At 34.6% G+C, this 14,861-nt stretch overlaps 1 protein-coding gene across 1 annotated transcript; it reads right to left on the bottom strand.

Moving 5' to 3' along the window:
• Nucleotides 1–356: 356 nt before the first annotated feature.
• On the bottom strand, nt 357–13,682 carry LOC127860362 (40S ribosomal protein S25-like). The gene is made up of 4 exons (XM_052398386.1): nt 13,608–13,682; nt 3,464–3,556; nt 1,124–1,307; nt 357–472 (listed from the first exon to the last, which is right to left on the bottom strand). Exons 1-4 carry the CDS (start codon nt 13,608–13,610, stop codon nt 399–401), a joined length of 354 nt encoding a protein of 117 aa, XP_052254346.1. The 5' UTR covers nt 13,611–13,682; the 3' UTR covers nt 357–398.
• Nucleotides 13,683–14,861: the final 1,179 nt, after the last annotated feature.

The following is a 14,861-nucleotide window of genomic DNA, read 5'->3' as shown; positions in this document are numbered from 1 at the left end:
AAACCACAGAATAAATATATTTTGATTATGTTTTGTTTTTATACAAAACATCATTGTTTTTATAAAAAACAGAAATTTTCGCATACTTGCCCAGTCCCTGTGATCAGTTGTGGATCAGTTATTAATTAAAACAATTAGTTTTGCATTATTGGCAATAAATGTTGTAATAAATGTAATAGGCACAAATGCAGTACTTATTTACACTTATTTACACAAAAAATCACCACTATGCAAGATATTCTTAAAACAAAATATATACATAGATCCGTAAAATAACTTCTCCTCCCATAAGCGAAAAAAATAATGCATTGCATACTAGTCGCCACCCTCTAGAGCGACGCCAATAAGTCGTCGAGTCAGATTTTTTTCTTTTATTTATCTTAATACAAACAAGTCATCTACTCATCATCACCCTTGGTTGCTCGAGTGTAGATCATCTGAGAGCTGTGTTTGGATACCAGTTTAATCAAACCTGCAAGAAATTAGACAGATTTCAATTATTTGAAATTTAATTATCCAAACTGCAGTACCAAGCAATACAGTTCATTAGAAACTTGAATACCTCAACATGTATTGAAAAGAAACTTAAACCTATTACATCAGTAGATATAAATATATAAAAACAACTGTTCTGAAAAAAAAAATCATAGTACCTTTAGTTTTACAACCATATCATTATTTCATTCAAAATATTTCTGTTAGAGTTCTTGCAGAAATTGTGAAAACAAGAGATGTGTTTGTCAGAAACACAATACCCCCTATTGCGCTGCTTTGAAATAAAATTTCAATATATCATTTGGCAGGTTTAGAAATTATCTCCTTTTTAAAGCTTATTACTTCCCTTGGATTGTATTTTTTTTTACTTTTGACCTTGAAGGATGGCCTTGACCTTTCACCACTCAAAATGTGCAACTCCATGAGATACACATGTATGCCAAATATCAACATGCTATCTTCAATATTGCAAAAGTTATCGGCAATGTTAAAGTCTTCGGACGGACGCACGGACTGATGGACAGTTCAACTGCTATGTGCCACCCTACCGGGCGCATAAAAAATCATTAAGAAGCAAAATAGAATATTGCAACACCTTTTTACAACTACATGAGCAGGATGAACTTACCTTTAGCGCACAATTCTCTGAGGCCCTTCTTGGCGAGAGACCCTCTGACCTTGAGTCTTTCAGACACCACAGACGGTGTGATGAGCTTGTAGTTGGGGACTTCCTTGTACAGCTTTTCGTAGGTAGGCTTGTCGTAGAGAACAAGGTTGTTCAACTTGTCACGGACTTTTCCCTTGGACCACTTCTGCAACAGTATATTCAGAAACTTAAGAATATTTTCAAGACTAATCTTCAAGCAATGATCAATCTGTAATTTTCATCACCTTGAGAATTTCTCTGGAAAAAGACTGCTGCACACATTCAATTAAATAAGTACTGATTTCATATATTTGAGGGTCAAGATAGAGAAAGTAACTTATTTTTCTAAATCGTACAAAAAACTTTCATACATACTGTCTTTATCATAATAAACGCGCCAGGGAGCGATGCAAATCACACAGGGGACGCGTTTATTTCACCCCCCTTCAGCAGTGCTCCAGCTAGGATTTGAAAAGGGCAGGGGGGCTTTTTTGTCAAAAGGGCACTTTCGACGCGCAGTATTTTGTCAAAAGGGCACTTTTGAGCGCGCGGTCATTTCAGGAAAGCTTTCTGTTGCATGTTAATTTATATATTATTAATAATTGTTAGAATATATTATTCCCATTATTACTAAACAATTATTAAACCATTCAAATATAATGTCTACAATAAGAAATTGGAATACATTAAATACAATGTAATAAGATATTTATTAATTAATAATTATATGTAAAAAAAAAAAAAAATAATTTAAAGGGCAGGGGGGGCCCTAGGAAGGGCAGGGCGGAGGTTCAGAAGGGCAGGGCGCCCTTCAATTAAGTCCTAGCTGGAGCACTGCTTTAGGTATAATATGAGCCAACACCTAAAATGTGTTTACCGGTAATTGTGAAAAGTTCCAAATTCATTGAGCAATCGTAAACATATCACAATTAGATTCAACAGAATACTACGCCCTATTATCATGCGAGATGACAGGGCCGTTGTCGATATGACCGTTGTGAGAACTGTACCAGTATGCATGGCCGAGATAGCAAAAATGTTAATTAGTGAAGGTTTATGTTTACGGTAGATACCTTATAAAGTGAATAAAAAAATTTTTGGTTGAATTGGGTCTAGCAATAAAATAAATCAGGAGAAGATATGCATATAATAAGGTCGGGACGACCACAGAGATCAAACTCCCAAAGTGAGACGATGACGTAGACAGAGATGATCACTAAACAAGCACAGATGTTGATAGTATTGGCCATTTAGATGATAATGTGAATGTGAATTTATTGTGAATATTATGTTAATAAAAATGAAGGAACATTGCAATTATTTTTATATTTATTTGGCAAAAAGAAAAAAACACAACAACTATAGCAACACAATTAATAGATCCTAAATTTAAATTTTACTAAGTTAAGCCCTGCATTGTGTCTACACGAAGTGACTTAGCAATTTACTCAGCATGTATACAATGTAAGCCCTGTGCTTTGGCCCAGCGTACAGCATATTGAACAACCTGGGTAAATCCGTATTTTAAACGCAGTGTCAAAAAAAATCTGAACATGAATTTGACATTTTAAACTGACAAAACAGATACAATAATAAAATCACCTGCATGTTGGAGTTTAATCCTAACATTGATTTGTTCCAAATATATATCAGTGCTCCAGCTAGGATTTGAAAAGGGCAGGCAGGGCTTTTTTGTCAAAAGGGCACTTTCAACGCGCAGTATTTTGTCAAAAGGGCACTTTCGACGCACAGTATTTTGTGAAAAGGGCACGTTCGAGCACGCGGGTTTTTCTGGAATGCTTCCTATTGCATGTTAATTTATATGTTATAAATAATTGTATTATTCCCATTATTATTAAACCATTCAAATATAATGTCTACAATGAGGATTAAACTAATTACAATGTAATAAGAGAGAGAGATTTATGAATTATCATATGTAAAAAAGAAAAAATTGAGGGGGGGGGGGGGGCAGTACGCGGCGCCCTTCGATTTAGGCCTAGCTGGAGCACTGATATATGTTAAAATTATTATTATTATTAAAGTTTTATTTCTATAAGGTTCTTGCCAATTACATGTACCTTGTCGATAAAAAAAAAGAATTTTCCGTCAATAAAATGCAATCACTTTACCCCTTAGCAGCCGAGAAATGGGGGCGCTATTATTTTGATCAATCCTTCATTATATGATAGGGGGGGGGGCATTTATTAAGGCGGGCGCGTTTATTAGAATAAAGATGGTATTGAATTTGAAACAGATTTCTGAAAAAAATAATGACGCTGGCAAGGTTCAAATCACTATTGTCTACAGCAAGTCACTAACCTTCTTCTTTGATTTGCCACCACCTTCCTTTTTGGGCTTGCCTGGCTGTGCCTTGCTGCCTTTGGCTCCCTTAGCATCTGCCTTCTTGGCTCCCTATTAAATGTAGCATATACTTATAGCAGCTTTCAAATGTTCTGTCTCAGTTATCTGTATTTTCTGTTCAATAAAATTTTTTTTTTTGTTTACATCACTTGAACAAAAAATAATTCGTAACAGTCATTATCCCACCAAAAAAAGGGACTGACAAGACGGATGGACTGACAGACAATGCCAATTCTATACCCATCCGCCTTTGATGGGGAATAAGAACACGGAGCTTTTCAAAAGATGAACAAGGGACAAAATTGTCACAAAACCAGGTTTTCATTGTGAAAAAAAATCTGATTAAGGGAGACAACTCAAACTGAACTTTTGAAATGAACAAACAAAATTAACCCCCTTTGTAAGTTTGTTTCAAAATAAATCTATTTTAAGTTGTGGTGACCTTGACATTGGAGATATTGACGTGATTCTTTCGTGCGACACACCGTCCCATGATGGTGAACAAATGTGCCAAATAATTGTAAAATCTCACAATGAATGTCATAGTTATGGCCCAGACAAGCTCATTTATTGCCAATTTTGACCTATGAACTCAAAGTGTGACCTTGACCTTGGAGATATCGACGTAATTATTTCGCGCGACACACCGTCCAATGATGGTGAACAAATGTGCCAAATGATTTTAAAATATGACAATGAACGACATAGTTATGGCCCGGACAAGCTTGTTCCGCCCGCCCGCCCGCCAGCCAGCCAGCCCGCCCGCATTCGCCAATCTAATAACCAGTTTTTTCCTTCGGAAAACCTGGTTAAAAATATAAAAACAAGGGCTGTTTGTAAAACATGCATGCCCCCCTATATGGGCTATAAGTTGTAGTAGCAGCCATTGTGTGAATACGTTTTTTGTCACTGTGAACGGTGGTGGTGGTGGTGGTAGTACAGGCTTTTTTCCGCCCTATGCCACGGGTCCAAAATTCGGCCCCATTCCCAATGCAAATCTAGTTGTTTTGTTCCGAATTGAAAAAAAATCCCAATTCAAAAAAAAAAAAAAAAAAATTTTTTTTCCCTTAAAATATATAAGTTGACCTGATCCAGTGTAGAAAATAGAAAGTATTGCATAATTAAATTATCTGTTGCCTTGAATTTGTTTTAATAACTGTAAAATATGTTAATGATAATTTAAGACTTTCCTTATTTTCCTCAAAATATGGCCCTTCATGCAATTTTTTTCACCAAAAAAAATGCCAAGCTTTTCCCCCAAATTCAGATTAAAAAACCTGCACTTATCACACATGTTCATAATATTTTGTAAAAATTTAATAATAAGTTATCCAAATAGTCGTTATTTACCAGTTAACGGCTTCTTTGAAATATAAGAAACACTATTTACATGCGATAATTTTTCCCAATTGAGCCAATTTTGCGATTAATTTTTTTTCCAAAATGGGGGTTTTCACGACGCGAAATTCCCAAAATTCCAGTGTGGCGTTTTCCCAAAATGGAGCGGAAAAAGCCTGTAGTAGTAGTAGTAGTAAGAAGTAGTAGTAGTAGTAGTAGTAGTAGTAGTAAGAAGTAGTAGTAGTAGTATGCTTTACAAAAATGCAGTTAGTCTTACATTTGGTAAAATTTAAATATACTACAAGGGAGGCAAATACTGTAACAAAAAGAACATGCAACAAGGGACAAAATTGTCACAAAACCAGGTTTTCATTGTGAAAAAAAAATCTGATAAAGGGAGAAAACTCAAACTGAACTTTTGAAATGAACAAACAAAATAAACCCCTTTTGTAAGTTTGTTTTTAAAAAAAATATATTTTTAGTCGTGGCGACCTTGACATTGGAGATGTTGACGTGATTCTTTTGTGCGACACACCGTCCCATGATGGTGAACATATGTGCCAAATGATTTTAAAATCTCACAATGAATGACATAGTTATGGCCAGGACAAGCTCATTTATGGCCATTTTTGACCTTTGAACTCAAAATGTGACCTTGACCTTGGAGATTTCGACGTAATTATTTCGCGCGACACACCGTCCAATGATGGTGAACAAATGTGCCAAATGATTTTAAAATCTGACAATGAACGACATAGTTATGGCCTGGACAAGCTTGTTCCGCCAGCCAGCCAGCCCGCCCGCCCGCATTCGCCAATCGAATAACCAGTTTTTTCCTTCGCAGTGATTTTTTTTGCCAGAAATTACAGCCGATATTCCGCTGCTTCCCAATTGCAAAAAATGATGTTTTTTCCCCAAAATTTGATTAAAATTTCCCAAAAAAAGACAAAATTTTCCCAATAAAGCCAATAAGATTACAATGTAATTTAGCAATAATTTCGAACGAGTGCCGATCGAGTTGCCGAGTCGTCGCTGAACAACAACTGACTTACGTATTTTTTGCGACTTTAGCCGAATACGATTTAAAGTTGCTATCCACATCTCTCTCTATATTGCGGAGGATACCGACGAAAGTCGATGTATCCAGATTGTAAACGCCTGTTTTTACACGCGCCCAAGATGGCGGCAAGCAGACGAGAAATTTGCGATGAGCGGCGAAAATGATAAATAACATTCAAATTAACAACGGATATCATATGGTTATTACGGAATAATTTAAGCGTGTGTCAATTAACGCAAAATACAACGTTTGAGATAAAAACTACAAATATTTATTACAAATCTTCACAGTGAATGTGCATCACGGAAATCAGTGTTGGGAAATTGGAGTTAGTCTACCGTTACTCACAAAGTTAATGCATTTACGATGAGTATCGTTCGAAAATGGAAAGAGACAAACATGATATGATTTATATGTTAGTGGATCTGTGTAAAATCAGATTCATATGCACATTCTGCTTTATTATGTTTGTCACGCTTTACAGTTTACTGAAATAGCATTGAATTGCAAGATGTCGAAAGGTAAAGAAATGAAATAAATTATTTTAACTCCATTTAATACATCATTGACATAGCAAGACCACTAAAGCGTTTTTTTTATAAATATTTGTTAATGTTTTCACCATATGATATTTAATTTAAAAGAATACTGAATTAAACTCTTACTGTTAAAGCGGGTATATACGATTTTTTTATGTGCTGAATTGTAAAATATTGATACAAATATGTTATAATAACACACAATATGCAAGAAATATTATACATTTAAGGCGAATTTCATAAAATACAGCAAATACAAATTAGCGCCCCGAGCCGATTGTGACGAAGATAATTTGTAATTATTTTCCTACAATAACCGATGCATTCGTCTTTTTAGTAAGTGTTCGTGTGTCGTATGAATCGATATCGCTGCAGGAATTTCAAATGAACCGTAAAACTAAATTTAGATTCACATCGTACATGCATGATATACATGCTGGCGAATTCGGCTGTACAGCCTTTTTCGATTTCAGAATTAAATATCTGGCTTATTTAGCATTTTTCGACACATGTTCTTCTTAACTTTTATTTTAGTTTATATTGAAATATATGTATAATAAGTTTTTTACACATTTTATATTAATTAATAAATATTTGACAAGATCGTATATACCCGCTTTAAAGAGGTTATGATTAAATGGTATATTTAAGAATCTATATAGATTATTGCAAGTTCAATATGAATGTGGAAGGATATTAACTTAACATTGTCTTCATTGTAAGAACACATTAAATTAGCACTTAATAATATAAAAATGCCGTCAAACATACTTAAATAATTTTAATTCTGTTCTTATAATCATAATTATAATGTTTCCCAATTTCATGGTTTATCGCGCTATTTTTCCCAATTTCATGGTTTATCGCGCTAATTTTCCCAATCCAAAAGGCACAGGCTGTAAGAAAATTTTTTTTTTAAAATCACTGCTTCGGAAAACCTGGTTAAAAAGGGTAGTTGTTTCCCTTGTTTGAACCATGCTTAATCCTTAAAATGCCTATTTCCAGTAACTGTGACCTTCACCTGTGACCTTTGACCTAGTGACCTCAAAATCAATAGGGGTCATCTGCGAGTCATGATCAATGTACCTATGAAGTTTCGTGATCCTAGGCCCAAACATTCTTGAGTTATCATCCGGAAACCACCTGGTGGACGGACTGACCGACCAACCGGCCGACATGAGCAAAGCATTATACCCCTCTTCTTCGAAGGGGGGCATAACAATTACTACAAATGAGTTCATGAAAAATCAGCTTCAGTAAGCATAAAATACTGGAATTAAGTATAGCGATGCTACAGTTTACATGTCATTTGTGAAAAAGTTCAGACCTTCCACAGAGCAAAAATATGAAGGTGCACACACTTAACATGATTCTAATGATTTTTTGTAATATTTAAGCCCTTAAACAGCACTACTTTTTAAGAAATGCATGACACAAGTAAACCCCGATGCTGGATTCCATAAACCCAGATCTTCCTGTTGGAATCCTTTTCAGTATAAATTGGCCATTTGAAACAATACTTAAGTCCATTGAAATAATACTTAAGTCCAAAATTGGGAAAAATTACAAGATCAAAATTATGTCATGTCATTTGAGAGACATAAGAGCAGAGCTCCAGATAAGGGCCGTACAGCCGTAAATACGCCTTTTTCATGAAGATTTACGCATTTATTTTTATAAACTGGACGTACAATTACGACATTAATATCCATTTTACGCATTTACGAAAAAAATCTGGCCATACCGATACGTCTGCGCGGCTTGATTTGTTGGTCTCTAACCTAACGGCGCTTTTCGTTAATTTAAATTACCGAAAAGTTGTAGACTGGGTTCATATATTATTGTCTATTCTGTTGCGTGATTTCCTGTAACTTGTAAATCCGTCAGAAACGATATGTCTGCGCGCAATTGAATGCCGGCTTAACCGAAAGCGGCTCAAAAAAACACTTTGTTTTCATATAATGACTACATACGGTGTCTTCTAACCATCCTGACACTAAATCTGTAAACCCAGAAAAAGACATTGTCGCCCCGATATTAAACGATTTGCTTGCATCGGTGGCGTAAAACGTTAGAAAACACGATGGGAAACGGATGAGACAGTGAAATAAGTCAGGGCTTTTCATCTGGAAATTGGGAAGAAGCCCTAGCCTTGCAAATTGGGAAATTTAAGCGCGATAAATGGCCATTTTGGGAAACAACTTTTAAAGCATTTCATCACAGGTAAATCATTTAATCAATTTTAAACAGTCACAATAATGGTTTGAACTTTATTTTTGTTATGAATTAATGACCTGGAAATGTTCTTTTCAAAGATTGGCCAGCTATATTTTCAAACAGATAAACTTTTCAACAGGTAATATTTACCATTATGTGACATTTTCAAACTGAAAATTCAGCGATGACACTGGTGACCTCCCTTGCGGCCCTCGTGCAAAAACCGACAATAAAACCCGTACTACGCAATATTCTGTTCTAGACTGGTACACAAATACAATTAAAATTCGGCTTAGCGGTAGTGGGGAAATACCTGAACTGAACTGGTAGCGAAAAAATCGATACCAGACAACAATTACGCAAAATAAACCTTCATCTTTGTTTATCGCTCGTGGAAGCTTTCAATGAAATTACAATCATCTACAAGACCAGTAAAACTATACCGAATAGTAACTTGGCTACAAAACACTATCCGCTGTGTTTATTTTTTTGATTTTCAGGGGAATTTCAATCGTTTTTTTTGGGAAGTCTTTCAGCCAGAGTTGGGAAAAAATAAGGCTTTTTAATATTGGGAAGGAGCCGAATATCGGCCTCTGTTATATAAGGATGAAAAGCCCTGTAAGTGTTCATTTACTTAGCTTACTAGTTGGCTAGTGTTTTCTTGTCAAGAAAAATGAAGAAATAGTATTAGTCATGAGTTTTAATGTATAGTTGTATTAGCATCATTATTCGGAATGGAAAACCTAATACAGTAGCTGTTTAAGCAGCTACATATATTTATTTTAATTTCTGTAAACAGGGGTGTGATTGAGGCAAAGTCAGAGGGGAGGAAAATTCTGTTGACTGATTTTGACTACGCGAATGGCGAGCATAACGCAATGACAAACATAAAAACAGACATTAAAATAAACAACTTTTTGAACTTCATAACAATATTTCTTTATAAAAACCTGTTAAACTTCACATTAATCATACTGAGGATGCAAAGTAAACAGTTAAGTATGTATTTATTGTGATCAATAGCAGCAGTTTTTCAATGTATTGAATGACAGTTAATAGACTAAATATAAACCAACACACTTGAGTGTTCTTCTGGTGTTAATGATGTATTAACTGAGTTAAATTAATATATTTAACTTGTTTACCTTTCAATATCTTGCATTTCACATCTTCACTTCAAAGTTATTTTAGTTAATTGAACAGCGTGACAAACATAATAAAGCAGAATATGCATATGAATCTGATTATACACAGACCCACAGACATATAAAAATCAAATCATGTTTGTCTATTTCCATGTTCGAACGATACTCTCTAAATTGTTTTACTTAGCGAGTAGACTACACTCCAATTTGCAAACACTGATTTCCGTGACACAAATTCAGTGGGCACATTTCTTAACAAAATATGTGTTGCTTGTATCTAAAACGTAGTCTTTTTTTTTGACAAACACATTTCATTATTCCTATAAGACTAGGTGATGTCAGTCGTTTATTCGACTGCTATTTGTTATTTCAATAATCTTAATTTTCTCTTCACAACGGCGCCATTTGCAAACAAATCACAGAGCGCATTTTAAGAACACTATTTTAATTGGAAGATTGGGAAACGACAGCCAATTATATGGCTCGTTTTAAAAATGCTTAGGCAGAATCTACCAGTGTAAAATGCGGAGAGATTTCAAGGGCCGCGGATATTTCAGGCCACTTATGAAATACGTCCGCGGAATCGGTGGTAGCCCCTCTCCCCCACATTTTTTTAAACGAATTTACGCAAATCTCAGAAGTGACATCCGGGACAACCCGATCCGCGGAAATCCGCAGAAAAATCACACCCCTGGTAAAGTCAGTTATACACCCTTCAATATCCAAGAACACGGGTAGTACAGTACTACCTGTATTTTTGAATATGGTAGTACAGGTACTAATTGATTTTAAGCGTTACTCCTTTTCTTTCTGTCAGTGGCAGTACCGTTACTAATTTCACAAATCCTTATCTGGAGCTCTGCATAAGAGTTAAGTTAAGAATCAAGATCACAGGCAGCAGTATCCTAAATTTGTCGTGTGTTTTGCTGTCATATTTTGTTGTTTGAATGCTCGGTTCTAAAACGCAATATCATTGGCCAACACAATCAGAACAACCAACCAGATCAGGGTTCCCGCTGTCGATCGCCATTGGCGCCAATTGCGACAAAATAAAAAATCTGGCGACAAAATTTCGTAAATGGCGATTTAAAAAAAAAACGGCATTTTTCTGCGCTCATATTTTCTTAAAATGACAAAAGACGCTGTGTTTACCAGCCGCTTTACGGCAGTCGTAATACTATAGATTTCCATGATGTAAGCGATGCAGTAATCAATGGAGCGTGGTGCTGACTGCAGACTACCGCAAAGTGGCATGCAATTGTGATAATTGCGATTATCTGGGATGTTGTTACAAGTTATCTTAATTGGTCGGCAGTTTTATTGCTTCATAGATAAGACAACATTGAAATAAACCGACCGACTTTGCGCTTAAATGTGAAGTGTTTGTCTCAGTGTTCGAAGCCGATTCCAAGACCGTTTCATTGACAACAATATGACACTCAAAAAGGTAAGTATCGATTATGTTTAGAAAAATCGGTGTAATTATAGAAAATAATTAATCATTTTAGATATATTTATTCTATTTACATGTAAACGGTGACATTTTTGTTTTACTCGTCAACATGGCCAGTTCAGAGTGTATAACGACTTTAGAAAGTGAACATTAGATTCTGATAATTATGAGACTCATTCAAAAATGCAAATGTTTTCCCGCTAACATTCACCAGCTTGCAAACAAAACCCAAACAAAGACAGTTGTTAAACAGAATTTCATTTCCTTCAATATGATTTCCAACACACAATATATGCTGTATGAACTCTTTATATCCTCAAAGCTAATCAATTAATTCACTACCGGATGTACTGTTTTAAAAAAGGTAAACATAACGAAGTACATGAAAATCAATTTGAGACACAATTTGACAAATGCTTATTTTATTTGACTGTTGTGTTGTGAGCTTTATGTAGTAGGTCATGTGCTAGCACACATTTATATTATTTATATACTACACATTAATTGATTATTATTAGTAGTATATTAATATTATTTTTTCCTTTTTGTAATTTCAGATTACCAGAAAGCTGCATGCTGAAGCAACCAAGCTGTGGCAACATATTCAGAAGGTGTCAATCAACAAGACTTACAACTGATTGAATGTGCCTTTATTTCATGAACAATGTTAAATGTGTTGTTATTATTAATACTACTGTTATTAAATCAATTCCTTTAACATACTGTTCAATGCGCAGTTTTTGTTTGTATTACAATGACATGATCTTCATTGCCCAAATGAAGCCCCAGTGTGGCGACAACTTTTTAAATTTGGCGAAAGTAAGTGGCGACAACTTTTTAAAGCCCAGAGGGAACCCTGCAGATGAGGCCAGGGTAGCTGAAATAATTCGGGTTCAGAATAAATCTGAACGCTGAAACTCCAGTCTGTAAAAACCATAACGAAAAATAAATACAATACTATTGTGGGAATTACATTATTTTCACGTGTATATATCTAAAATCTACCAGTTGTTTGACAAATATGAACTAAGATAACAAAAATTACCTGAATTTAATTCGAAATCATAGACATTGAACGATCATTTTCTCAAAGACAACCATTTTGGCATTGTTGTTGTTGTTCCTATTTCGTACCATAGCTATTTCGTACCTTTTACTTCGGGGTATTTCGTTACCGTCGATTCTAATATTTTGAGTTATAATAGTTATAATTATTCTTTTGCTTCTTCTTCTTCTTATGATTATTATTTCCAATTTCATTTCTTACTGTTTTGTGCATATTGCACACTTTTTTGTTCGAACTCAGTTACAAACATAGTTGAATTTAACCTCCACCAAGGGAGATAACATGAACCTTTACTATACAAGGATTTATATTGGATGAAACAAACTCGAAATATAGTTTATAATTAAAACAGGTAAATTCCGATATATTTTGCTCAATATATACTATTTAGGCTTCCATAATAGTCACAAATATGTGTGTATTTAAATTAAATAGTTATGCCACCGAAATACATGTCGGAACTCTCGCTATTAAAAAAATAGAGTGGACTATTGACGCCAAAAGCAAAAATCATCAAAAGACTCCAAGGCGGCAATTTATATTGACTAACGCCAGGGGTTTTTCTGCCTATTTTGGGAAAAGGAGTCTGACCAAATTTGGATTTTTTATCGACAAACTTGGCCATTTTGAGAATTTTTGCTTCGATGTAATGGCTCATTTGGGGGGGGGAGGGTCCGGGGGGGGGGGGGGGGAATTTATGATACTACTGCCTGTGATCACAATTATGTTGTTTCAGCAGAGAAAATATGCTTTATCTGCCATTATTTAGAGTTTTCAGTTAACTTCTGGTTGTTAAAGTAAAAGAGTTGTAGTTCATTACTGAACAACTTATAAAATAATCTAATAAATACCAAGTGCTAACCATTTGTTGAAAATGTTGAATGAAATGCAATTTATTTTGGAACTGGGGAAGGTTAGGACTCAACGTTCGTTCATCAATGCATGTGGAACAACGAAAATCGTGCCACCATGATACTTACACCGTAGGTCTCGTGAGTCGATATTAACAAAACTAGCGAAAGAAATAGTTAACATAAAGAAATGTTAATTTGTTTTGCAAACTACTTAATGCCCAAATCTAACAACGAACGAGCACGCGGCCAGTCATTCAATGTCCCGAAAACTAGTGACATGGTCATGCCATAGAAAATACTTTACGAAATTCCAATTAATTGAACAGTTCATAGGATAAATCGAACAAGTGACGATTCTTACAGCAATTTACGCAAAATTATATGACATTAGCTAAAATAAAGTGTCAGAAAAGCAACACATAGTTTTTACCATGTTGCCGTTGGGAGTCCACGTGAAAAAGAGGCTGTATTACCCAGAATTCCTGTGCGATTGTCTGTAATCGAGTCTTCCTATTAAACCGGTCATCAAATTAACTCGTCGGAGTACAGGTAAAAACCCATTCTCCTAGCAGAGTTGTCGTTCGTGCTTCAACATACATGAATGTAATGAACTGCAGTGTAAGAGAGTGGTAAAAACCTCCAAACATGCATAGCATTATACCATTATTTCCATTCAGAATAATGGATTTCTTGCAGAAAAAGTATTACTGTCTACATTTTAACACTCCACTATTCAAAATACATGCAAGTATAAATATATTTTTTACACACGTATGAACATAACCGTATACATTTGTCAGTCAGTTTTGAATCTCTTCTTGTCGAATCGAGTCAATTCCCCCGACATGTATCGAAATGATGCCACTTGATAAGTATGAAAAGTGCATATATAGGTGTCACATCTTCATATAAACGTTTTTTGTGATAAGTGAATCAAACATGTATAAACATGCTGCAGTCAAACCATGTCATATGCTATGTTTGATCTTTAAAGGGACCGTCAACCATGCACAAACGACGAAACAAGAAAAGTTCTAAAATACCGTATTTTTGTAAAATTATTAGTTTATATTGATTTAAAAAGAATTTAATGTTCATTTAAATACATATTTTAAGAATGTAATTTAATGAAGCAAATATAATGAAAACAATTATTAAAGTCTTTTATAAGACAACACAAATGGAAAACATGCAACAACTAGAGCGGTATGCTATTTAAAGTCCATAATTTCACAAAATATGATGTTTATTTATATTTCATGTGAGTATACATGGATGTATGTAAAAGAGATGATCAAAGCAATTCATACATATTTTGGTCTAGGATCAGATTACTTTCAAATAAAAAAATGAAAAGAAATTAATCACTCAAAATTAACTCATATTTAGGAAACCTTGGATCACAATATACAATTTTATACCACGTCATCATTAATGCATTTAACGACGTGGGAACAGTACATTAATTAGTGCACAATTATAAAAGGGCGGCATCAGAAACAGGGTACCAAGTTAACATTGTTATATATATGGTGATATATATCGGCTGTTTCATAATCGAACATCTCCCTCCTTTTATAAAAAGACAAAAAAATATTATGTTGATATAACATGGTACGAATTTGGGAAATATTAATATAATATTTAATTATCAAAATATTGAATATTAATCAGAGTTTTCATT

This window comes from Dreissena polymorpha, chromosome 15, assembly GCF_020536995.1.
Source record: "Dreissena polymorpha isolate Duluth1 chromosome 15, UMN_Dpol_1.0, whole genome shotgun sequence".
In the NCBI taxonomy this organism is placed as follows: Eukaryota; Metazoa; Mollusca; class Bivalvia; order Myida; family Dreissenidae; genus Dreissena; species Dreissena polymorpha.
The sequence above is the reverse complement of the archived record's forward strand: the minus strand, read 5'-3'. Positions and strand labels throughout refer to the sequence as shown.